General features: G+C 30.6%; 4 protein-coding genes across 4 annotated transcripts; 2 read left to right on the top strand and 2 right to left on the bottom strand.

The window, feature by feature from the left end:
* Positions 1-345: 345 nt before the first annotated feature.
* On the bottom strand, positions 346-2,124 carry LOC123716350. Its single transcript, XM_045672050.1, is given in 5 exon segments — positions 346-518; positions 637-790; positions 1,019-1,096; positions 1,472-1,656; positions 1,659-2,124. Coding segments are annotated over 5 exon segments (1,056 nt in total).
* Positions 2,125-9,290: 7,166 nt separating this feature from the next.
* LOC123706560 (oxidoreductase UcpA-like) lies at positions 9,291-9,998 on the bottom strand (the record flags this gene model as incomplete). Its single annotated transcript, XM_045655834.1, has 1 exon — positions 9,291-9,998. A coding segment is annotated over one exon (624 nt), but the record flags the coding sequence as incomplete, so codon positions are not given.
* Positions 9,999-10,927: 929 nt separating this feature from the next.
* On the top strand, positions 10,928-14,745 carry LOC123706553. The gene is made up of 4 exons (XM_045655822.1): positions 10,928-11,611; positions 12,682-12,759; positions 13,320-13,455; positions 14,573-14,745. Exons 1-4 carry the CDS (start codon positions 10,928-10,930, stop codon positions 14,743-14,745), a joined length of 1,071 nt encoding a protein of 356 aa, XP_045511778.1.
* A 1,687-nt stretch (positions 14,746-16,432) lies between these two features.
* Positions 16,433-19,089, top strand: LOC123716364. Its single transcript, XM_045672077.1, has 4 exons — positions 16,433-17,095; positions 17,528-17,605; positions 17,849-17,984; positions 18,917-19,089. The coding sequence occupies exons 1-4, from the start codon at positions 16,433-16,435 to the stop codon at positions 19,087-19,089; spliced, it is 1,050 nt and encodes a 349-aa protein (XP_045528033.1).
* The last annotated feature ends 5,465 nt before the right edge of the window (positions 19,090-24,554 follow it).

Raw genomic sequence — 24,554 nt, 5'->3', positions numbered from 1 at the left:
TTGTTCTAGTTGATATTTAAGTAACCAGAATATTCTACTTTATGTTTTGCAAAGCATGTTCCAATTCCCCTTGACGGCCGTTGCCTACGAGCGACCTTACATCCATTGTACACATATATGTGCGTTGAATATGGCAAGTGGGTTTTAACAATGGTTAGTTGTAATTATTATAATTTATAACAGTATATAATAATGTATAATATAAATTTATTTTTTCAGTAACTTACTAACGTATACATAACTTATACAGTTTAGATTACGAGATGTCCGAATATTATGGGCAGTATTTCTAGTGATTATAAATAACAAAATCCACACTAATAATCTTAATCTTACAATATTTTATTATTTTAAAGATAATTTAAACGAAAGTAGGACAACTATATAAGTAACGGAATAATTAATAAATTCAGTTATAAGGTTAAAGTTCAAGGGGAAAATTCTCCATACTGAATACCTTGGCGGGCGAATTTCGAAGTACTCCAAAGCTATTTCAATCTCTTCGTGAAGTCTATTATCTGCAAAAATATTGTACAGTACATGTCAAATTATTTATTTGTATGCAAAATTTAGGGTTTAGAAACTAGACGCAAGTACTTTTTTGTGGTGTTAAAATTAGTATTAAATGTTATTTACATTTACACTTTAGTTGCTCCATTGCTAAACTTGTTTTTATGTTCTCGAATTCATCATAAACCAAATCTAAGAAAATTACTCCGTTTAAATACCAACCTAAATTCAAAATAGGGAATAGTATGATAGTAACGACGACATTAAGTGGATATAAGTCCTAAAAACGTATTAAATGTTTATATAATTGGAAAATACATACATGATGGTAAAAGAGGCATGAAAATCACGAACTGAAACATTGCACAAAATAGGAACAGCTGGAGGTCCTTGTTTGATCAGGCCAATGACCACCTCAATGATGATAAAGGTTTTTTCTCATAAGTGCGAAATTTTCACCCCCACATGGAGATTATTATCATTTTAGGCTATGAACATTGTGGCTTACCAATTTAATTAACAATTTAATCCCATAGGAAATATCCAATAGTCCTTTTAAGAAACTATATATTATCTCCAAAAACATCTGCAAATATATTAATGGTATATTATATTGAATTAAACAATCGCCTAAACCAGTAATTTTAAGGTTTATCTCACAAATTCTTTAACTACATCGCATCATTAAAGTAATCAGTATCTTCTCATCCGGTACTGTGTGAGTCCGAATAGCGAAAGCGATTTAGACACAAATTTCAGCGTTAACGCGGGTCTCTAAGCTTGCTTCATCAGCGCTATAGATAGAGAGAACTGCATTGATATTGCATAAGAAATGTCAGCATGGGTATCTCAATCGTTATTAATAGTACAGTGGAGAACAGAGTGTCAGCAATTTAGGTTTTTTTTTCGTTGTATGCACAAGTATGATCTTTCTGCACAAACTCTTGATTAACACACTTACCTTGAGTTTTATAGCTCTATTGGCTTTATCAACATTATCTAAAATATGTTTATAAAATTGTACAAACTTCTTTAAATGAAATATTTTTATAATAACATCGTCACTTAGGACGCACTTGCTTTGCAGAAACATACGTAAATATTTCATCCTTTGCCAATACATTTCATATATTAATTATTGAATTCAGAAAAAATTGCTATATCTACAATTTTTTCTAACATATACGTGATATCCACGGGGTTGTTAATAACCATTTGGAAAATTAACTGACCAAAAATAATTACAAAAAATATACCAATAGTTATGCAAACATCAAATTTCTTATTATATTTCAGAATTTTATCAATTGTTTCGAGGTTCTTATAAAATATAAGAAAATATTTTTCTTTAAAGAATAGCGATAAACATAACTTCGCGATAACTTTTACCGGCTGTAGTATTTTCGATAATTTTATACACCATACCATTTCCTTGGGTTTAATTGTATCAAAGTACGTTTGCAACACTAAACACATAAGCATATGAAATACAAAGCAATAAAACATAAGAAGCACTCGAATTATTTTACTAGTTTTAAATTCACAATACTGTCCTAAAAGAAGGCGAAATCCTAAAAAAAATTTTATAGACAAGTTGTTGTTAAAATTAAACATTTTGAATTTTAATTGCAGTTCGAAGCCAGTGCTAGTCCCCGAATGAAACAGTTTCTAGAAAATAATTTTAACATACTTTCAACTATCAAAAGCAATTTTGTTTATGGTCTATGGTAGTTCATAAGCATGGATATAATAATGTGTTTATCTATATAACACTCTCAAGGTTATTTGTTAACTTACATTGTATGTATTGTCATAATAAACAATATTTATTTGACACCTCACAATTATAAAAAAATAAATAATAAAAAAATGATGATAATTTGCCCGAAAATCACGGATGGATAATAATGGAATAATTCAAATTTACCGTACTTATACTATTATTTATAAGGAACTAGATAATTTACAAACTCAAGAATTTTATATTTGTTGCATATTATGATAAAATACATAAACATACATTATGCATACATTATATTATGTTACATTTGGTCTAAATTTGTTTATTGATGAGACATTCAAACATATCCAAAAGTTTTCGTTTGGCGGTAAAATACGGAACAAACGAAATTCCCGTTCATCGAGACAGTCATGAACTGTCGTATTAAATTTCCACGCACAGCCTCCGTCCAGTTTATTTCCCGTGTAGCCTCTAAGGGGTGATTTACATAGACGTCGAGGAAGTCTGAAATAAGGGCACAATATACGCAGTTGCATGGTACAGAACAATAGATTCGGTTGTTACATAAATACCAGTAGACCACTAAGCCGATTCTGGAAATTGTTTCTGTGGATTACAATAGTTTGTTATGCATACGTAGGAGTAGAAAAAGCAAATATTAAAATCAAGATTCGGCGGCTTTATACAACAAGAAGTTAACATATTTTTTATTAAATATGAAATTTTTTATTTCCTTAACTTTTGATACCAACTGTGGTGACTCCGATAATGCTGGACGTAGATAAATATCGAAAACAGACTCGACTCAAAACGCTTGATTTACTCTATTTTTATATAATATAAAAGTTTTACAGTACAATTTCGTCGGTATATTCTACACAATTTCAATCAGTAGAGTGATCATATGCCACAGCTGCGCTGGTTCATTTCGTATGCTAATATGTACCATATGCGCTCCATTAATATCACTGTGGACTGTCTTTTGTAGGATATGAAAGCATTTTTCTATTAATTAGTGTTTAAACTTTGTAAGTTGAAAAATAGTGCCTAGTAGCGGACAAATGAATAAGATGGTAGTTTTAATTTAATGTTGATATTGTAAACCGCTTTATTAGAATAGTTTATTTCGTAATTGTATTTGTAATGTTTTTAGCTTCTGCTGAATACAAAACCAAATTATTGTATTTAATTTTTATTGGCAGTTTGTTATTTAAAAAATGCACTTTTTAAATAATAAGGAACAAAAACCGGATATAAGTTATTGGAAGTGATATTGTACTACACCTTTGTATTACTGGAAGACTACGAGTTTATATTAATAAGTTAGGCTTATAATTAATAATTATAACATACTTATTTGTAATAATTCATTTATATTTAATTTATTTTTATTGATTTACATAATTTGCGCTAATATATATGTAGTTTTTTAATTACAAATACAGAAATAACTTTCCCGAAAGATTTCAGTTCATTAATTAACCCTGTACTATTGTTACAGGGTGTTCTGAAAGGATTCTGATAGCAGAACATTAATCATTGTAGGTGAGACGCGCTAAATAAAAGAGTTCTTATCGCAACCTTAATGGGTTTGCAGTTTAATGTGAAATAGCGGATATATTTTAATATCTTTTAAATTTAAAGAAAACACTGTTTGAAGCTATTTATTATTATAAACTTATAATTGTTTTACATAATTTTAAAGATCCGATAAGAATAAGATTGGATTATTTCCAAACTAAAACCCCAAGATAAACAATCCGCGAAAATAGAGGACACCGTGAGTCATTATCAATATCGATATCAAAGTCGATATCAACTCCAGCGCAATAAATACAGATAATATAACTTTCTCTGTAAGCTGTACAGCTGTAATACTTTTTGACATTCAACACCTTTTGTCTTGAGACACCGTGACCACGCACGCTGTAAAGCACGCGAAACGTCGGAAAAATTTAAAACTTAGTTAGAAACTTAGTTTCCAGATTGTAAGCTTTATTGATTTATTAAGAGCATAAACCTAAAATTGTATGTATGTAGTTCTGCAGTGAATTTCGCTTACATATAATACAATTGTTATTTTAACGATACTTTATATAAAATCATCTTAATAATTCGTTCCTGCTTAAATGAACTCCTATCAAAAATTATTGTCATAGGTATAACAATGGGTGTTCAGAGTTTTTACTTACTAAGTTTAACTTTTATATATGTCTTTCAATAAGAGTTGGTAGTTATTTTAAAAGGTAGCAAATATATTCATAATCAAGCGCTTATCAACCTTAATAATATCAGTCATTGAATTTTACAGCTGAGTTTCAGCGTTATATAGTGAACATTGTATAAGAATAATATTTTAAGAAAGAGATTAAAGTTTATTCTGTAAAAATAACATTTGATATTGGATAAAACAGTACAGTTCGCTTAATCTCAGTTACATTTAGCTAGTACTGTTAATATAATGTAATAGACAAATCCCGTCCAATGCATCAGCAGTAGAGCTTCAGTAATTACGAGTCAAACAAAGGGACATATGTAAATATACGATATTACGTGGCTACGTGGACAGACAGACGTATGTGGAAATTATACAATCGGTGTGATATTTGGGTGAGTACATCGAGTTTGCGACTTCATCACTTATTCAATTGGTAATTAATGTGGATAATATAACGTTATATTTATTTATTTTATTTATTTACACTTCGTTACACTACAAAATAAAAATAAAAATTAACATAATTAAATCAAAAGGGCCCTCCTTTTTATTTAATTATGTTACTATGTTACTAAACTGGCGGCCTTATCGCTTACGAGCGATCTCATCCAGGCAACCACTGTGAGTAAAGAAAAAAAGAAATGTATTAAATAAGATAGGCAAGTAGTGCAAAATACATGTATATAATAATTAGTGATTAACCATACGCTTATTTATTTTTACAGATAAGGGATAGAAAGGGACCATGGATCTACACGTACTACATCTCTCGCTTTATCCGCTTTCATGACTTTCGCCATGCGTGCTCGTCGTCCAGGTATGTACGAAAAAGCCTACCCGTCCTGACCTCACCATCCACGGTTGCCTTGTAATACTCTTAAACTTTTTCGCATGCATCATGACCAAATCACCTAAAACATTCCCTTTTGTATCCATGTCACTACGTCATCTTTCATCCCACATGAATCGTTATATATCGTTATCGATATATAGCCAAACTGCCTCTAATCATTATTAAACGATGTAGGAGTTCATAAAAATATATACATTTGTCAATATTCAAGTACAACTACGGTATATTGTGAGATATTTGTAAGTGGTGGTTTACTTTGAATGTTTGAATAAATCTCTTTCTAAGTAAAAAAATTAACAACTATTGTTTTAATAGATATATTTTCTAAGCAGGTTTACGATATATTATATATAGCGTTATATACGCCATTCTTACCGAGAATGCACATTTAAAGGCTGGTCATTAAATAGGGATTTCGAGGGTCGACTGGTCTAAAATAAAGTTAGTCTCCACACTATTGAGGAGTTAGTACAGGTGATTAATACACTTTATTACTAATCTCGCCCTTCGGATGCGTCTTTATTGCCCTCATTTCAATATGGAACCGTTTATCTCAATGCTCTATATGTGTACAGGACTGGATCTAATAGGCCTCAAACTAGTATATGAAACGCTTAGTACTATTTATATACTATAAACTTTGCATAAAGAGAATTGAAATAAATCGTAGGGCTCTAATTAAAAGATAAGAATGCTATAATAATCTTATTAAGATTATTATTACATTTTAGATTTAACTGATAAATGCCTCGTAATATTTATTCCCTTTAACGCAATTCAGTTCTACAAACTGCAGATTAATAAAAAAATATTTTTCAAGCGACATAAAAATAAAATAAATCTGGCACGGGACATCTTTTTTGTGTGTTCTGCACATGTATCTTCTGAACATTGTATCTATAATTTATTTTGATTTTAGTTACACGGTAATGACATTATCATTTTAATTTTAATTTCAAGCTTTAAGCAAATTGTGTTTTCTTTTAGATACCCATTCACTTCATAATGCCTACCGGCCTTTCTTGTGCTATATTAACATAAAGGTACACTATGAATTTCTCTTCAAGACTATTTATATGATTGGTATAATAGTAACTCACCGCTGGATAACGATCGCTCCGGATTGCTTAGTGCCTACACTATGTCCATTTCTCTCTATGCCGACGAAATCCTTCCAGTTAACCTAGGGTATTGCTATTCCATAATTCATAGCTCATAAATCAAGGTATCACCGATCTAACGTTTATCGTTGAGCACACAAACATATAAATTACGTAATATCCGTTGCTGTCTGAAGTGATTCTGTTACTACTATAATTCATAAATTAACCTCGTTGAGGATATATACTAATAACACAAGCATATTAATATTTAATTATAATTTTTTTTTAATTGTGGACACAATTTATTAATTAATCGTATTATCCAAGCGTCTTACAACAGTGTGTCGTGATTGCTGCACTTTACGAATATAATCTTAATTATTAACAATGCACTCATACCATTGACATGGTAGGTGTTCCAGTATATATTCAATATTAACTGCTTTATTTTTGTGCTAGAAAAGGTTTTTGAGCATCATTTTACATTAAAACTATTTGAAATTAATTCTTTGCCGCTTAAATCACGTATATCAGCTACTATAATACCCTAAATTGCTTCATATTGAACGCTTCGGTACTCCTAAGTCAATGTTAATTGGCAAAGGAGTTAATTTTATACTTTGGCAGGGACAGTAAAGACAAACCAGATTTAGAACTAGTTTTAAATGCCATTAAACATATATTAAGTCAAACTCCAATACATTAACAGAATCTCTAATGAATTTCTCGCTCATTTGGTTAATTATAGCCCGCGGATAAATTGGAAATGCGTAATATGTCCCTTATTAATTACCAGAGTAAATTAAATTATTATACGACTCAATTTCTCAAATTCCAGAACCGATTTATTCAATAGGTATGCTTATAAGAAATTTAAAACATATAACAAAAATATGTTTATTTAGATAACCGTTTAAGTAAAACGTACATGTGTCAGGATTTCCAATTCTTCTACGAGTATAATAGATAGAGGCCGTGCGTGGGGTGGAGTTGACAAGCACCTCGAAATAATACGCGTCCGAAGTTGAACACATTGCCAGATTTGACGAGAATTGGCCCACCCTTCGGGCACTCGACCCTTCTGGTCTCTTGCCAAAGCTGCCCAAGACAATTTCTGTCAGCCCTCTATTGCTCCACTGCACAGGGAGGATGACTCGCTGACCCACACCGCGAAAGAGAAGGCCTAAAAAGGCAATGGCTTCGTCAAACTATCGCCCAATAGCTATAGGCTCCGTGTTCTTCCAAATAATGGAAAACATTATTAACGGCCAGTTCTTGATTAGTGATTAACTCCTTTTTTTTTCTCCGTAGAAACCTTCTTCAGAGTTAATTGAATGAGTTAATATTGAATCGATCCAGCCGTCTTTCAGTTTTGCTTAGCAACATATTTTTCGATTAATTTTTATTTATATAAATTTACATTTACAATATCAAACGTCAATGTTTAATTTCTGACCTACGTTATTTCAGTAACTAGGCACATTGTAATAAAGTAGTTTTAGAACTAGTGAGTGTAATACCGAGCGATTATTTTGAAATATAAATTGTAGTCTTATTCCAAGTAGCCTGAGGCGTGTGTGAAATCTAGAAACGTTAAGTCGGCTGTATATCAACTTTCAACGTGTTATCTATTTCATCCCTACCATTTGCACGCGAATTTAATATAATTTAAATAGTATAAGACCAAGTCTAAGTTGGCGTAAAACTCGTACAAACTGGAAGACCAGATCCACAGTTGACCGCTTCGTTAAAGTTTGGTAGGATAGCCAAATAATGAAAAAAAGGAAAAAGTTCGCTTATTGTACAGGCACATATGGCACGGAAACTTCTACATGTTAGAGATATATTATTTAACTTTGGAATATATAATATAATACTATATAATATCTTACAAACGAACAAATTTTTATAATATATTACAAACGTTTTTTTATTTGATATGATATGAATGCTGAATATTTTATTTAAAAGTTGAGAGAGTAACAGTGGTTACAAAGACAGCTGGGAGCGAAACATGCATTATGTATAGGTTTTTATTACGGATTCTAGAAAATGCTATTTGAAACAAAGTATCAAGTTTAATACGAAATCAGATTAAAAATACTGCCAAATATTTATTGCGCTTTATCACCTACCAGAAAATGTAGTGTAATAAACATAACGCTCATATAATATTGCTAATATGGATCCACCGTATCGAATTTATTGCTATAATATTTAGAATTTACATAAATATAATAATGTACTTAATAAATAAAATACTTCGTATCCAATTACGATTCTAAAGTATAGAACAAAGAAAAAAATCTTAATGAGAACTTTATCCAGGCAATTTATATAATTGTTCATCTTAAGAACCGTAATAATAATTAAAGTTCAGGTGGAAGCTTTATTGCATATTAAATTAAAATCAGCTGAGCTAATCCATCACGAAAAATGTCCGAAAAACAACACGGCACGAATAATTTAAAATTCCAGTTTTAAATGTATTTGTTATCTTAATAAAAACTTTGATGTAGGTTTAAAAAAAAACACAATATTTATGAATATAACAATATGTATTTTGCCCGCGATATCTTAAGGTTTCCAGATTATAGACATATAAATTTTGATATAAATATATGTATACTCAATTAAATGTCCGCTCGTGAAGTATTAGTTTATATTATGGAAAATAAATGATACTGCTGTTTAGTTAGTTTGTAATTAGATACACATGCCGTATATAATATAGGAAACTAAGCAACTAGATCGTAATTAGTTATACCTAGTCCTTGTTAAACATCGTTGAAGTAAGAGAGTTAATATAAAAATAGGGCAAAATAGAAGATTTTTTAATATAAAAAAATATTATTAATATATATTGACTTATTATATAATTTAGTTATTGTATTAAAGTTTTATTATGGTATATCCATTCCTTTAATCTCATTCCTGGGTAAGTGAAATTTATACGTTTAGGTTTAGACACCTTCCTGCATCGATTGAATGTGTGCTACCGGTAATACTTTTACCTAGATCGCTTGCTAGAAAACTAATTAAAGCAGCCACATCAATGGGTTCAGTTAATCTTCCCAAAGGTGTATTCTTTACCATTTTTTCAAATAATGCATTACACTGATTGTCATTATAACCCATTCGATTAACTATATTAGTTGCTACTAAACCTGGATTGACGCAGTTTGCACGCACACCATCTGGTCCTAATTTTACAGCAAGATTTCTGGTAAAATTATCCAGCGCAGCTTTTGACATTGTATATACTGTCATATTTGGTGTAGGCTGCGATGAAGCTATACTTGATACTGTAACGATATTTCCTTTTGTCTTTATCAGATGTGGTACTGCTAATGATGTGAGATAGAAGGTACCTCGTACATTTGTGTTCGTTACAATATCAAATGCTTCCAGAGTTGTAGATTTGATTCCACCGCTTTTTGAAATTCCAGAATTATTAACTAACACGTCCAGTTGCTTGAAGTGGTCTAATGTTTTTTTTTTATAATTCTCTCCACATCGGCTTCCTTCGTAATATCTGCAACAATAGCTAAAGGTTTTAAACTTTTTTCCTTTTCACAATTTGCGACTGTTTCTAACAGGTTTTTTTCATTTCGCCCAACAAGTGCTAGTCTAGCGGACAGTTTCGCTAAATATACAGCAGTGGCAGCACCGATACCCGAACTAGCTCCAGTTATAAGTACTACTTTTCCAGTAAAATCCATTTAATTTTAATAAAAATTATAAACGTGTACACTATTTAAATTTTTCTCCAAAAATGTTCTTAAATTTCGGATGTTAAATGTTATATATTAAATGAGAATAATGTTTAATATTTCTTGTGTAATTTTTTTGGACTGATTATTATGAATGCAAAGGTCGTATGATGAAAAAAGTTATTAATATTTCCAACGTATGTAACAGTTACTTCCCTGCGTAATAATTTTTTGGAATCTATTTGATCGTTAGGTATGAATGATACTCGTAGGTTTTAACAACTAATTTAAAGCTAAACTAATTTTAATTTAAAAAACGTTAAGGTAATCAAACTATTACATATGTTACGTATCCATTGAACTCCTTTTGCTCCGCATAAGCAATACCTGTACCCCTCTGACGCAAAACCATTATAAAAGGAAGCAGAAAACAGATACCCATAGCTTTAATCGGATACCTTACATCGGACCGATCAAATCTTTAATTAGTAATAAGTCTATAATATAAATTATTGATCGTGCACCTCATATCGGACCGATCCAATTTCCATATTTAATTCAGTTTCAATTATTGTAGTTCATAGTAATTAATTAAAGTAATTTAAATATATTTCGTTTTTTTTTGGCCACTGGACCGCACTTAATTTATATCAGATTATTATTGTCATTACTATATATGGCCAATAATGATAGAGTATGGGAAAGGTAATTATAGTGAAAGTATTGAAATGATGATTGCTTTATTTCCGTGAAAAGTGTTGGAGTAAAGACTTGTTTACAAAATACAAAATGATAAAAACATCAAAATTCCTTAAAATGATTTTTATATTGCAATATCTATGTGGATTTTACACCGATTTTTTTAAAAGAAGAAAGTGGAACACTGTTTTTCGGATTATAATGGCAATTTTGATTGTTAATATTTTATATTGTAGTCTGAAAAGCATACAACAGCAAATCAACTTTTTTTTTTTTTCAGTAGGCTTGCTTAATCTTATTGATTATACTCTAGCTGTAACATTGTCCTTTGTGGGTGGTAATGTCCTACATTATTGTCATAGAAAATTGCTTAAGTTAGACTGTCAAATGAGATGGCGTAAGATCAAGCTATCAATGTCGATAACTGTTTCTATTTTTTTGATACTTTTTTTTGAGAAATCCTTTATTGGATGGGGTTATTATAACAGCATTAAAGAGCGTTTAGCATTGGATTTTAATTGGAATGATCTAGTTGATTTGATAATATGGTATTTGATTAAATTCGGAATTCTTTTAAATGATTTCGTTCGAAACTTGACGTTTGAATGGATCTGGACCTATATGAAAACGTTGAGAAAGACATTCCAAGATACATCATTTAAGAGAAAAAAACTTGTATCCAATTTGCAAACGGATGATATTCAAAGAGTTATTTTTGGCTACATTGGTACTTTGGACAGTCTTAATTCTATGGGATTAACATTTAAGATTTTGGTAAATATGTTTTATTTGTTATAAACTTATATAAAATTCATATTCAGAAAAACACTTTTTGAACGGATTAAAGCTATGTATTATTATTAAAACTTATAGTTATTTACATAACAAAAGACAATACTAAATTCATATTCATCGATGCATATCCGATATACTGTTATTCGCTGGCGCTGTTTTAAAGCAATTCATGCACATGTGTCCAAGAGAGGGTCTCTTCAAAACATTATTCAATTTCTTATTTCTACGAGTATTTAGTTGATAAGGTATTAAATTCCACTTTATCAGCGAATAGTAGTCTATAAATATGATTATGTAAAAGTAATATTATGTTTTATAAGAATTTTTTGATGAGTTAATAAAACTTTTCTTTGTTCAACTTTTTCATTGTTTTGAGTATGGTCTAAGATTTTTTTAATTAAATTAATTTTTAATAACATATTTCGATTTTGGGCCTTTTCACATATTTTTTTGTATACATTATCGAATTACAATATGGAATGGGGTGTTAAAGAAAATAAGATTGCTGTGATTGCCTTGCACAAAGTGGGTATGGAGCCGTCGGTCATATTCCACTTCAAAAGCTTGGTATCAGCCGTATGGACATTTACTGTCAACGGATATGACAACACTTTGTCTGTCGAAGACTAGAGAAGATGGGGGTTGCCACGTGCTGTTAGAAGTACAAATGCTGTTCATACTGGTTGTTAAAGCCAGAATTCGTCGAAAACCCATTAGGAAGCAAAAAATCTTATGGCGAGAAATGAAGATCTTCATTTCGTAAATCCATGGATTCGTGGCCAAACAGATTAAAGGCCTGTATAAAGGCCAAATGTGGCCTTTTCGAATATAATATTTTTTTTTGCTGAGACTTTAATAAATAGGTATACATTTTAATTTTGTTACATTACTTCATAAAAAAATGTATTTTCATTTGCAACAGAACTTATGGCTGGATTAGGTACATCAGGTACATCATTGTAGTTTGATTTAGATATATTAACGTTTATTAGGATATATAACGATTTTTGGTAATTGGTAAGTTCTTGTGATGGTATTTTTCTTTTCAGATATTTTGGAATTTTTGCTTCGCATTTATCTATATACTGATAGCCACTGTTGGAATCGTCTACACACCTGTAAGAGAGGTATTAAGAAATAAATTACGCACGGTTGTTTTGATCATTAAATGGCGCTCAAATTGACGCCTAGTGTTATTTTAGTAATAATTATAAGTATATGTAAAGATACATCTTTCCCATACGTGTTTTTGTATATGTTTTGCTGATATATTTATCGATTTAATAGTTCATCAGCCATTTATTGAGAATCAAACTAACCAGTTCACCATGGAGCAACCAACACATGGGTGTATATTTCATATTTATAAAATGGGAGTTACAAAAATCTTTTTGTTGACAATAGCAATACTAAACATAATACTACTATATATGCAATTATTATTAATCAGGATCCGGATATTGTAACTGTATAGAGGGTTTTACTAATAATGTACTATGATAGTAAGACTTTTTTTTAAAATTTAAACTGTATCTCTCTCTCTATTTGTAATATCTTAAGTTGAGTGTTCAAAAACTTCCAGAAATTGTGACACAGTCATATTAGGGTCATAGTTAAACATTTGTTTACTTATCATAATTTTATTAAGTGTAAGACTCTGTTGACTCGTTGAATAATTTTGTTGTAGATAAGTCTATACATGGCAGCTGAAACTCTGTACCACATAATCATTTTCCTCTACCCTTGTGTTTTGATAGAGCTTACAAGAAATGAAGTGGACAAAATTAAGCTGTTATTAACAGAAATATACACATTAAGCTCAGGTAATTAATGTTACTATATTATACTAGCTGCTCCCGCGAACTTCGTTTCTCCTCAATGTGATTTTACTTAGCCTACCTTTTTAGTGCATACCAACATGGAACATTTTTTTTTCTTTCTTTCCAGACACTTTTCAGTTTTCCGGAATTAAAACTTGTTCGGCTTTTCTGTGATTTTTTCTCTATATAAACCTCAGAAGTTTTAAGGTCATAAGTTTTTAATTATATAAAAAAAATTAGTTGATCGTAAAGGGATTAAAATTAAGGGTTGTATGCATTTTTATATGCTGTATCAAAAACATTGGAAAAATATTAATCAAAAATAAAAAAAATTGTCTGAAAAATAAAATAAAATGTAGGGATGGACTATTTTTCATCCCCCTTAATGTTAAGGGGGAAAATAGATGTGTTAAAAATAGATGTTGTCCGATTCGCAGACCTAACGAAGTCGTTATGCACACAAAATTGCACGAAAATCGGTCGAGCAATTTCGGAGGAGTTTAATTACAAACACCGTAACTCGAGAATTTTATATATTAGTTAAGAATTTTATAGATTATAGTTTGTATATAAAAATCTGTTAATTTCCTGTTCTACTCGTATACCTGTTTTGTTGTAGCTACACTATATTCTTGCAAATGATAATAATCACTTTTATTATCTATGTAGTTTAGTACCTTTTGGGTTGCTTCTAAAGACTGTACCCGGTCTATTGGAAGGCACACGATTCATTCTACGAACTTTGTTTCGCCTTCATATGATTTACCAACATACGGAACATTTTGCTGTGCTACTCCAGAGAGACGTTCTATACTCTGCAAGTGTCATATATGTATATATTTTTTATTGCATAGTTGCTTTTTCGTACTATGAAGATAATCATTGCGAATGTTGTGAAAATCGACGAGCGTATAGAATGGTGAACACTAAAAAGAAACTTCTTCTCTATAAAGAAAACTGATTAATAAAATAATTGTAGAATCCGAGGCCAAGATTTATAAATGCAATAAAAATTACGAACACGTTTTATCGCTATGGCTCGGCACAAATTCGATTGTTCTTATACGTCTATCAATATTATTTATAATGGCTTAATAATTAATTTTTTTTTACAATGCAGATGAGAAGATACTTACCAAAACCGAAGATGCCTTAATGCTGCTTGAAGTGCGTCCATTTCAATTAGTCGTGTTTCGCCTCATCTCTATTAATATTCACTTGCCGTTACATTTCTTAGCTGTCATAACATCTTATGTTATAGTTACTGTACAATTTACTCATGCGTTTGAATAATTATAATACTTGGTACACAATCTATCCAATTTATATTTTAAAGTGTTATACAAAATTAATATAAACCTAATTATTTTTTTAATCGGTAATAACGTCTTTGTTTATCCATTTCTTACTGAAAATAATATTTCACAATGTCTTTGACACCAAAGCATTTTAAGGCATAGGGACTGTCGTGTTCAGTTTATTTCATAGATAATATTAGCTTACACAGGTTTGAAGTGATTTTGTTTGAAGTGATACACTATTCGATAATGACATAGTTTATTACATTGAATTTCATGTTCAGATGCACTAAAAGCACTGTGTTCATGTGCAATTTGGGTTTGTTGCAGTGATGTTTATTAGTGTATTACAATTAGTATATTAATCTACTGTACCTAAACTATAATCTAAATTTAACTATTAAAGAAATAAAGAATCATTTTATTTCTTTGTTTATCCATTTCTTACTGAAAATAATAGTTCACGATGTCTTTGACACCAAAGTATTTTAAGGCATAGGGACTTTCGTGTTCAGTTTATTTCATATATAATATTAGCTTACACAGGTTTGAAGTGTAACACTATTCGATAATGACATAGCTTATTATATTGAATTTCATGTTCAGATGCACTAAAAGCACTGTCTGTTCATGTGCAGTTTGGGATCGTTGCAGTGATGTTTATTAGTGTATTACAATTAGTATATTAATCTACTGCACCTAAACTATAATCTAAATTTAACTATTAAAGAAATAAAGAATCATTTTATTTCTTACTTGTACTTACTACGTATACTTACTTAAGATAGAATCAAATTTTTGGAACATATAGACAGGTGATCTTAGTACATTGCTGTTCTATAAGAAAATAATGCTTATTTTGGAGAACTTAAAATTTTAGATTTTAAGTCGAGACTCTCAAAACGTATTAAATTTGACATACTTGAGGACAGTAATACTTAATAGCCTTATTTTATTCCATAGAGTAGCAACACATACAAAACGAGAAATTAACACTAAGTAAATAAAACATTAAAACTTTTATGTATTTTTAAACGGATAACCTCCTTTAAGGATTTCAGTTTTTTTTTATTTTTTCCTATCTCCACACATTTTTCACTCACCATCATCGCAGTGGCTCCGGCCAGTTCACCAGTATTTCTGACCACCTATTGTCGTTGTACCTGGCCACGTATGGGCTCGATACGTATTATTTCCCTTAAACCTTCCCTTCACTTTGTTTTATTCGGATCCGGAGCCCAACATTTTCTAAAGGCAATAGTTTGCCTAAATAAACGTAGTTTTGGACGTATTCTTCAGGGATTACTTACCGAAGTCGCAGTGGTCATAACTTTTGGTTTGTCATGATTCATTTCTAGACCAACTCTTTCATTGTGTTATTCGTTATTTGTGAAAATTCTGAAAAAAGTATAATGTCATCCGAAAATCTAGCATAAGTAGTGAAAATAAAAAAAACCAAGTTTAGAGACACCTTATATTTATAATATATTTATGAATTAATCATTGAAATGTTGTTACTGATTACAAAAATAATATTAAAAGTGCACGTAATTGAATGGATACATATATGGTACAGTAACATAATTGGTAAGTGTTTTATAACAAATCAATAGCTATTCATATCTAGAAAGCTTGTTCAGTTGAGTGTTTTGACGGTGGAGGTTGTATTAACTGAATTTAAAATGCCTCAAACCATACCTTCACTTATGTGGATTGTTCTCCTTTCACAGAATTTATGTGGATATTATACCATCATCTATAAACGACACATTTTTAATATATTTGCTCGGTTACTTTGCATTACTTTGATATACATTACAGTTTATAAAACTATTACTCAGTTATACAAAGAAGAAAGTACGTATTATACCTATGGTGAAATATGTCACTTATTATATTTTCTTATTGGTGCATTAATGGCCTTTATTGATGGGAATGTATTTTATCGTTTTTACTCAAATGTACACTCGATTATGTCCGAATATTCGTTGAAAATTGATTACCGCTCTGTTATGCGTACGACAACAGTTTTCACGGTTATATTTTTTATAGAGTTCTATATTGTATGGAGTTATTTAGCTGAACAGATTGCCACTGATTTTCTTTTACTATTTCTGATTATTTCGGAAAGATTTGGTTATTTCACCACTGCTATCAGTCGATGTTTAATATTTGAATGCAACTGCTTTTCCGTTAAGACATTGAGAATATCCTTTGACCAACTAGTTAATAAATCAAATGCAATAATACTGGAACCCAATCAAAAAGTACTATTGGATGTAGTGACAACATACACAAATTTATTGAATAATATTAATTCTGTGGGAGGCCCGCTGAAAATAACGGTAATATTTTTGCATTTTTACAGTTAAACAAGTTTTTTTCAGGCTGTACTTGGAGGGTTGCTTGTCCAACGTCAACGTATGGTAATGTTGGGTGTGATAGAGAGATATTTAATATATAGATATAGCATAAATACCATTAAAATAAGAGGGCTGAAAAGTATGTGTTGCAACATTGCGTACAAAAAAAGAAAATAGTTTTTTTTATAGTAAATGACGGACCTGCACCATCATTCATGTTGATAATTTAATGAACTGCTCTGAGAATGGTTTTCTATCAGGGCTTACCTTGTTGTACGACTCTAAGTATGTCTTAAAGAGGTCGTGTAACAGTCAAGTCTAAGAACACAATGAAATCAATGTTGGCCCGTCAGAGCTTTGATCAAAACATATTTGTGTCAACATAAGTACAAATATTAAGTATTATATTTACAGATACTGAGGGATTTTTTTTTTACTTTTTTTTACGTGATATACTCTTCTATTGGAATAGTATATGGACCAGAAAATGCTGTAAGTATGTGATTGTATTACTTTATACATTAGTAAAAGGTACAATAAGCAGGCGGGTGGTTTAATAGTAATATAAAGCTATTATATAGATAAAAATGTTTGTTTTTTTACCGTTTAATTTGTCTAAAGTATAATTGACCTCATAAAGTTTGATCGTTTACTTCTTCTTCAGACGCACTCTTTATTCCTGAAGGTCGTGTTAGAAGAACAATTGGATTTACATATGTACTTAATTATTTTCAGATAAACAAACTTGTTGTTGTAAAGGTGTCTGTATACATATTAACATTGTTTTTACCTTGTGTATTTATGGAGCTAGCAAAAATTGAAGTAGATAAAATAAGACTTATATATGTAGAAATATCTGCTCATAGTTCAGGTAATACTTATTAATGTTAATACATTACAGAATTATATGCTTACTACTACTACTTAACAAAATAAAAACTATTAAGTATCAATCAAACTATCAAAACTATGAACTACACAAATTTTTATAAAAATAGTAGAATGTCTTAAATATTAGTAACATGGGTAGAAATGGGTCGATAGGCCTTTATTATGAGTTTGTCAACTGCATGGTAAAATTTGAAGTTATATTCTTAAAATAACTCTAGTATCTAAGGGTAACATTAAGATACACATCTTAATATAAATTAACCTTCCCATTTAACAATATATTTGATGATATGATGATGATGACATGTATCTTTACTTCAATTTATTCACAAAATCACACAATTCGTATAAACTAAATGGTAGCTGCCAGTAAAACATTTTTTTGGAATGAGATCGAGGACATAAGGCTCTTTTAAAGGTTTATTATCTCAGCCAATTACTATCCGTTAGGAGGCTGTATGTCCTAAGTGTTTTTAAAGGACACAGAGCATTCCCAGTAGTACACAGTAGGCTGTTTCTATAAAATAAACAGGGATGTTATCCTTGGTCCGAACGTTAGGACTGACTTCGCCAGATATAGACGCCAGAGATGCAGAAAGACTATGTGCATAATAAATTAAATAGGCTGCTTAATATGTACCCGCTCAATGGACTGGCTTATGAACACACCTTACGCAGTGAGATGCTTCTGAGATCTAATATGTAGTTACAAATTTCATTAATTCACTCACTGACTCAGTTGTACTCACACATTTACTCATTCAGTCATGCGTCTTGATGTTAACAATAAAAAAATAATAATTGAAGATCTAATGTATTTACTTAAAAGGGTTCCCAAATCTTACACATTATAATGGAATGTTGTGAACTGAATAAACACATTTTTTATTTATTTTTATATATACGTTTCAGATAAAGAAATTCGCAGAAAGGCAGAGGACGCTTTAGTGTTGCTAGAGATAGTTCCATTCGAGTTCACGGTGTGGCGATTCATATCTGTAAATATTTCACTGCCATTTCAATTTGTTGCTCTGTTAACTACCTACGTCATTGTGACTATGCAATTTATGCATGTGTTTGGATAATATTAAATTCTAAGATTTTTATAATGATTAATTTTTAAAAACTTTAGTTAGTCCATTGAAATGTTGATGGGCTGAACAAAATCAAAATCAAAAGTTTTTTATTTCAAATAGGCCTTTGCAGGCTCTTATGAAACGTCTAGTTGCACGGTTCCAAAAAGTGGACAAGAAACTCCATGGACACTCTTTTCAACAATGGTTTAGCTTACAAAGACTTGGTTACAATAGTAATAATCGGCTGAGAAGTTTATATAATGCAAGGTATACAGAGATTCTATACTAGATAGACTCTATAAAAGAAAATTGAGTTTTTGCTATTAGTGTAAAATGAGATACACACACTTGCACAGCGCAAGTTGCCAGGGAAGCCGCACATGCAGAGATGAATTAGCGCCATACATCTTTATCGTCAACATAGTCTTGGATTTTATTATACGCTTTTTTAATTAGGATTCCTTTGATGACGTTTTTGAAATTTTTAGTCGTAAGATCAGTTACACACTTCGGTAGCCTGTTGTAGAATCTGACACAATTCCCAAGAAACGATTTATTCGATTTTGTTAATCTATATTTTGGGACTACTATTTCATGCTTATTCCTGGTATTTATAGAATGAATATCACTTTTGACAGTGAATTGATGCAAATTTTTACGAACAAACATGATATTCTCTAGAATGTAAAGGGAAGGCAACGTGAGTATATTAATTTCTTTAAATAATTCTCTCAGAGACTCGCGGGGGCCAAGATTATAAATTGCACGAATTGCCCTTTTCTGGAGAATGAATATGGCATCTACGTCAGCCGCTGCGCCCCACAGTAGAAATCCATAGGACATTCTGCTATGAAAGTAAGCAAAATATACAAGCCTAGCTGTAGCAACGTCAGTAAGCTGTCTTATTTTTCTGACTGCATAAGCTGCAGAACTTAGTCTACCTGATAATGCTGCGATGTGAGCTCCCCATTGTAATTTACTGTCAATGGTTATGTCCAGGAAAACGGTTTCAGTGATGACTTCAAGTTTGTCACCATCGAGAGTTACGTTAAGCCCTACTGGGGTGACATTGAGGGGCAGCGAGAATTTGATACATTTTTTAGGGCGCAATTTTATTTATGGGACATCTTTCCTACAGGTCATATAGACATAATTGTATATTATCTTTGTTGATGGGTAGTTTAGGAGATATATCCAAAAACGTATTTTCACCCCTTTTTCCAAGATGGCGGCTGGGGTACAAGGGCGTCAACTCCACAAATTTAGACTTAAGCTTGTATTGACTCCCCCTACATGTCCCATATATAAAATTGTGTCCTCTAAAAAATTTCAGTTTGGCCCTGAAATTTTAAAATTTCCATGGAAGTATTGTCTTCAATAGATTATTATGTGTATTCAGTGCATTAAATAAAGTGAATAAATATAGTTTTTATTGCTATTTTAAGTTTGCTGTAGAAGAAGACGAGGATTTTAGATTAGTTGCTAAGTCAAGTTCAACTCAGATCTTTAAGACTTGGTTTTAATCAAAATATTAATAAAATAGCGAATAGGAAATATTTAATATAATTATTATTATTAGTTGAACAATAAGTATGATAGCATCATAGCTAATGTTATAAATACAATAAGCTGTACACTAAACGACAAAAAATTAGTAAAATATATTTTCGTTGATTTTCATCCGCAAACAATGTTTAATGACAAGATAGATCAACAAGTCGGTTCAGAATAATCTTGGCCAGTTGTGTATGACCAGACGTGTCTTACGCTCCAGTACTAATAAAATATAACACTTCGTCTCGCCGTCTGCAATTAAATAATGTATCAATATGAACATTGAACAGTTCTTCGGAACTAGATTACATACTAACGTCTAAAGTCAAAGTCAAAAATAATTTATTCATTTATGTAACATAATGTACACTTATGAACGTCATTAAAAAAGAAATATACAGTAAATGCTTCTAATTTCATGTTTACTGCCAGTTCTCAAATCAAGGGTGTAGAACGGAAGAGAAGAACTGGCAATAAACTCTCCGCCACTCTTTTTAATCGCCAAGTATTTTTTTTTGTATTACACAAAGTTCGTAAGGAGCATCCACCACATCATGTTCCACATAACATCAGCAGGAGGCATGGTGAAATAGGAGCACGCACTTAGATTCTCGTGGGAACAACACGCAAATACATAGTCAAAAATAACTACATCACCGCATACACGAATTCAAATACCACCAAATACTTCTTAACGAAACGTCAAACGATTAAGCTGATCAAAGAAAGTTATTGGTATTCCACATCCCGCTTAGTCATCGTCGTGTGGGCATATAATTTGCTATGATTTTACAAGTACTCTTTTTGTATTTCTAATGGGATAAGAGAGAAACGAGATACTTTTAATAATAAACCTAAAACGACTATTGAACCACGTCTGTTGCCGACTATTGAAGTACACTATTTTCTAGAAGTTTATTTTTTGTTTCGTTTCGGCTCGTAAATACTCTACTTATTAATTAATTAATTAATCTACCATTCAATACGATAATTTAATACAATTTAATACACATCAAATTTTTGAACATTAATTACAAATAAATGATAGTGATATCAATTTACTTGATGTGATTGAAAATGCATAGATCAATCGGAATATTGGTTAATGTTTCATGATAGACGGAGATAGTACCTTAAACCATTCATTAAATTCTAAAAATATTATCGTAGTTGGAAACATTCATGGTGAAAGTTGTGTTAAAATTTCTGTTAAATAAAATGTCTCATCCAACTCTCTTGTCCCCTCTTATATGGTTTTTTCTTATTGGAGGGTATTTTTGTGGATATTATATAAATTTTTTCAAAGACGTCTTTTGAATATTTTTGCACGTCTTTTTTATATTATCTTAATTTTTTGCATAGGTTTTGCTACTTATATGTCGTACCATAAACAGGATAATTCATATAATAGTCACATTATAATGTATCACGGATGCAATTTTCTCATAGACGTATCATTGTCTTTTATTGATGGGAATTTATTTTTTCGTCTACATATGAATTTACTTTCAACTTTGTCAATTTTTTCATTTAATACCGGATATCGAATCATTTTACGTTCGATAACTGTCTTCGTTTTTATGTTTTTTATCCAGTGCTTTATAATTTGGGGATACTTTGAGGGTTTTTACGAATATTTTGAAATGTTTGGTTTTATAACGAAACGATTAGGTCTTTTCTTCAATGGTATGATTAGATCTATTATTTTTGAATGGGTCCTATTTTCTACTAAAACTATGAGAATATCATTTGAGAAATTGGTTTTTAAATCTAACCAAATAATATCAAATCTTGAACCGAAGCATATACTACGAGTCGTTTCCACCTACACTAAATTATTAGAGAACATTAATTCTGTTGGATTGACATTAAAGATAATGGTAATATTATTTCTTTCAATTCGGAGATTTTACAGGGAAACAAAAGACCAGACTAATACATTGTATCTTATTTTTACAGATACTTAAAGATTGCATTTTTACATTTTACTACGTCATATTCAGTTCAGTTGGATTAGTATTTGCACCGGATTATTCTGTAAGTATGAATTTTAAAGTAGTCTTTAGACAACAAGTCATTAATAAACAATTACATACATAGTAATATATTAGAAAATGTGTAATTAATGGTTACCGTCTATGAGCAAAAACTGCTAAAATCATTTGCTTACAACGTGGTGATCGAGTAAAGTAACCACGGTGAACGAAATGGAAATTATAATCCGATAAGTCGAAGAAATATTGGCACGGCCGGACCATCCTTTTCTCAAAACAGCTCAGGCCTTTTTTGATCTCCCTATAACTTCATTGTGGGTAAAACTAGAAGCTTGAATTCAGTAACCAAAGGGTATTGTATAACAACAGTATATTCCTAATTTCATTCAATTTGAACCAGTAGTTTAATACTTATAACAAGTCAAAGTTTCTTAATGTTGTCACTCACTCAGTCACTGACTGAATGACCGATGATTATAACTCTAAGGCACTTCTAGCAAACATAGAAACTTCAAGTTTAGAATGCAATTAGTGTTTACGGTATAAATAAAGGAAAAAGTAAAAAGTTGGTTAATTTATTTACGCTCGAACTAAGTTCAAGTTCCGAGACTTGGTTATTTTACATTTTTAATAAGTTCAAAACTTCAGTTCTCTTATTGAATTTGCAATAAAACTTTACCTAATACATTTTATTTATTTTATGTATAATTTTTTAAGATTAGCCCATATATGGTTGCTGAGATAATATTTCAATTGGTGAAATTCGTTTTACCTTGTGTCTTAATGGAGCTGACAAAGAGTGAAGTGGAGAAGATGAGAGTTATTTTAGTAGAGATAACTGCTCTAAGTTCAGGTAAGCTATGCTATGGGTTAAATAAGAGGTTAGAAAATATAATGTCGTTGTAACGTAATTCTTTAATCAGAAGGATTGTGTATATTTATTTTAATATACGATGTAATATTTCTGGAAATTGAAAAATGTATTAGTATGAATGTCTATTTGTTAAATTTTAATAATTTTAGATAACAAACTCAGAGCTAAAGCTGAAGCCGCAATAAAGTTTCTAGAGATAGTACCGTTCGAGTTTACGCTGTGGCGCATCGTATCTGTCAATATTCGTTTGCCACTTCGATTCTTCGTCCTTATGACTACTTACATCATTGTCTCTATACAATTTATGCATGTGTTTGGATAATTTTCAATAGCTTTTTAATAAAAAACCTAACCGCTTAAACTTTTCATATGTTAAACTTTAGAATAATTATTGATTAAGCAATTGAAAAACTAATGATTACAAACTTTTTTTTATTGTTAATTTAATCAATTCCAACATTTGTAGTTAGGTTATACAAGGTAGAAGTATATACAAAAATTTCTCGAACTATTTATAAAAATTAACAAAGTTGTACAAAATTTTAGTTCAATAATAAGTATCCACAATTTACAGTGTTCCATTTTAATTCATTTAATAAAATAGTTGTGTATAGATTTGTTTAACAGTGCACTTGGGGAATCTAAATTAATAATTCTACAGCTTATTAACAAAATAGTCAAAGCGATTGCGAATGCGATGATTCAATTTCTTCTTAATTTGAAGAAGGTATTGAGTGAATTGTTAAAGATTCTTTAAATTGTTATAGAAGAATTGTTAAAGAAGATTTCGTGACAAATGATTTGTGCTTTTTTTGTCTATAAGTTTAATTTATAAAGCAGTTTGATTTAATTGAACGCACACTTATTTTAAATATCCAAGCTTCGCTAAAGTAAGTGTCTGACATCTTAACTGGAGCCTTGATACAGCAAATAGAATATTAATTTTTAATGTAAAAATATTCAGCTCATAGACATCCAAGATGGTTGTACTACACTCGTGGATCACGGCAGTACCATCTTGGAATTCTATGTATTAAGTAGCTTAAAAACAT

The sequence above is a fragment of the Pieris brassicae genome, chromosome 1 (genome assembly GCF_905147105.1).
Source record: "Pieris brassicae chromosome 1, ilPieBrab1.1, whole genome shotgun sequence".
Taxonomy (NCBI): Eukaryota; Metazoa; Arthropoda; class Insecta; order Lepidoptera; family Pieridae; genus Pieris; species Pieris brassicae.
The sequence above is the reverse complement of the archived record's forward strand: the minus strand, read 5'-3'. Positions and strand labels throughout refer to the sequence as shown.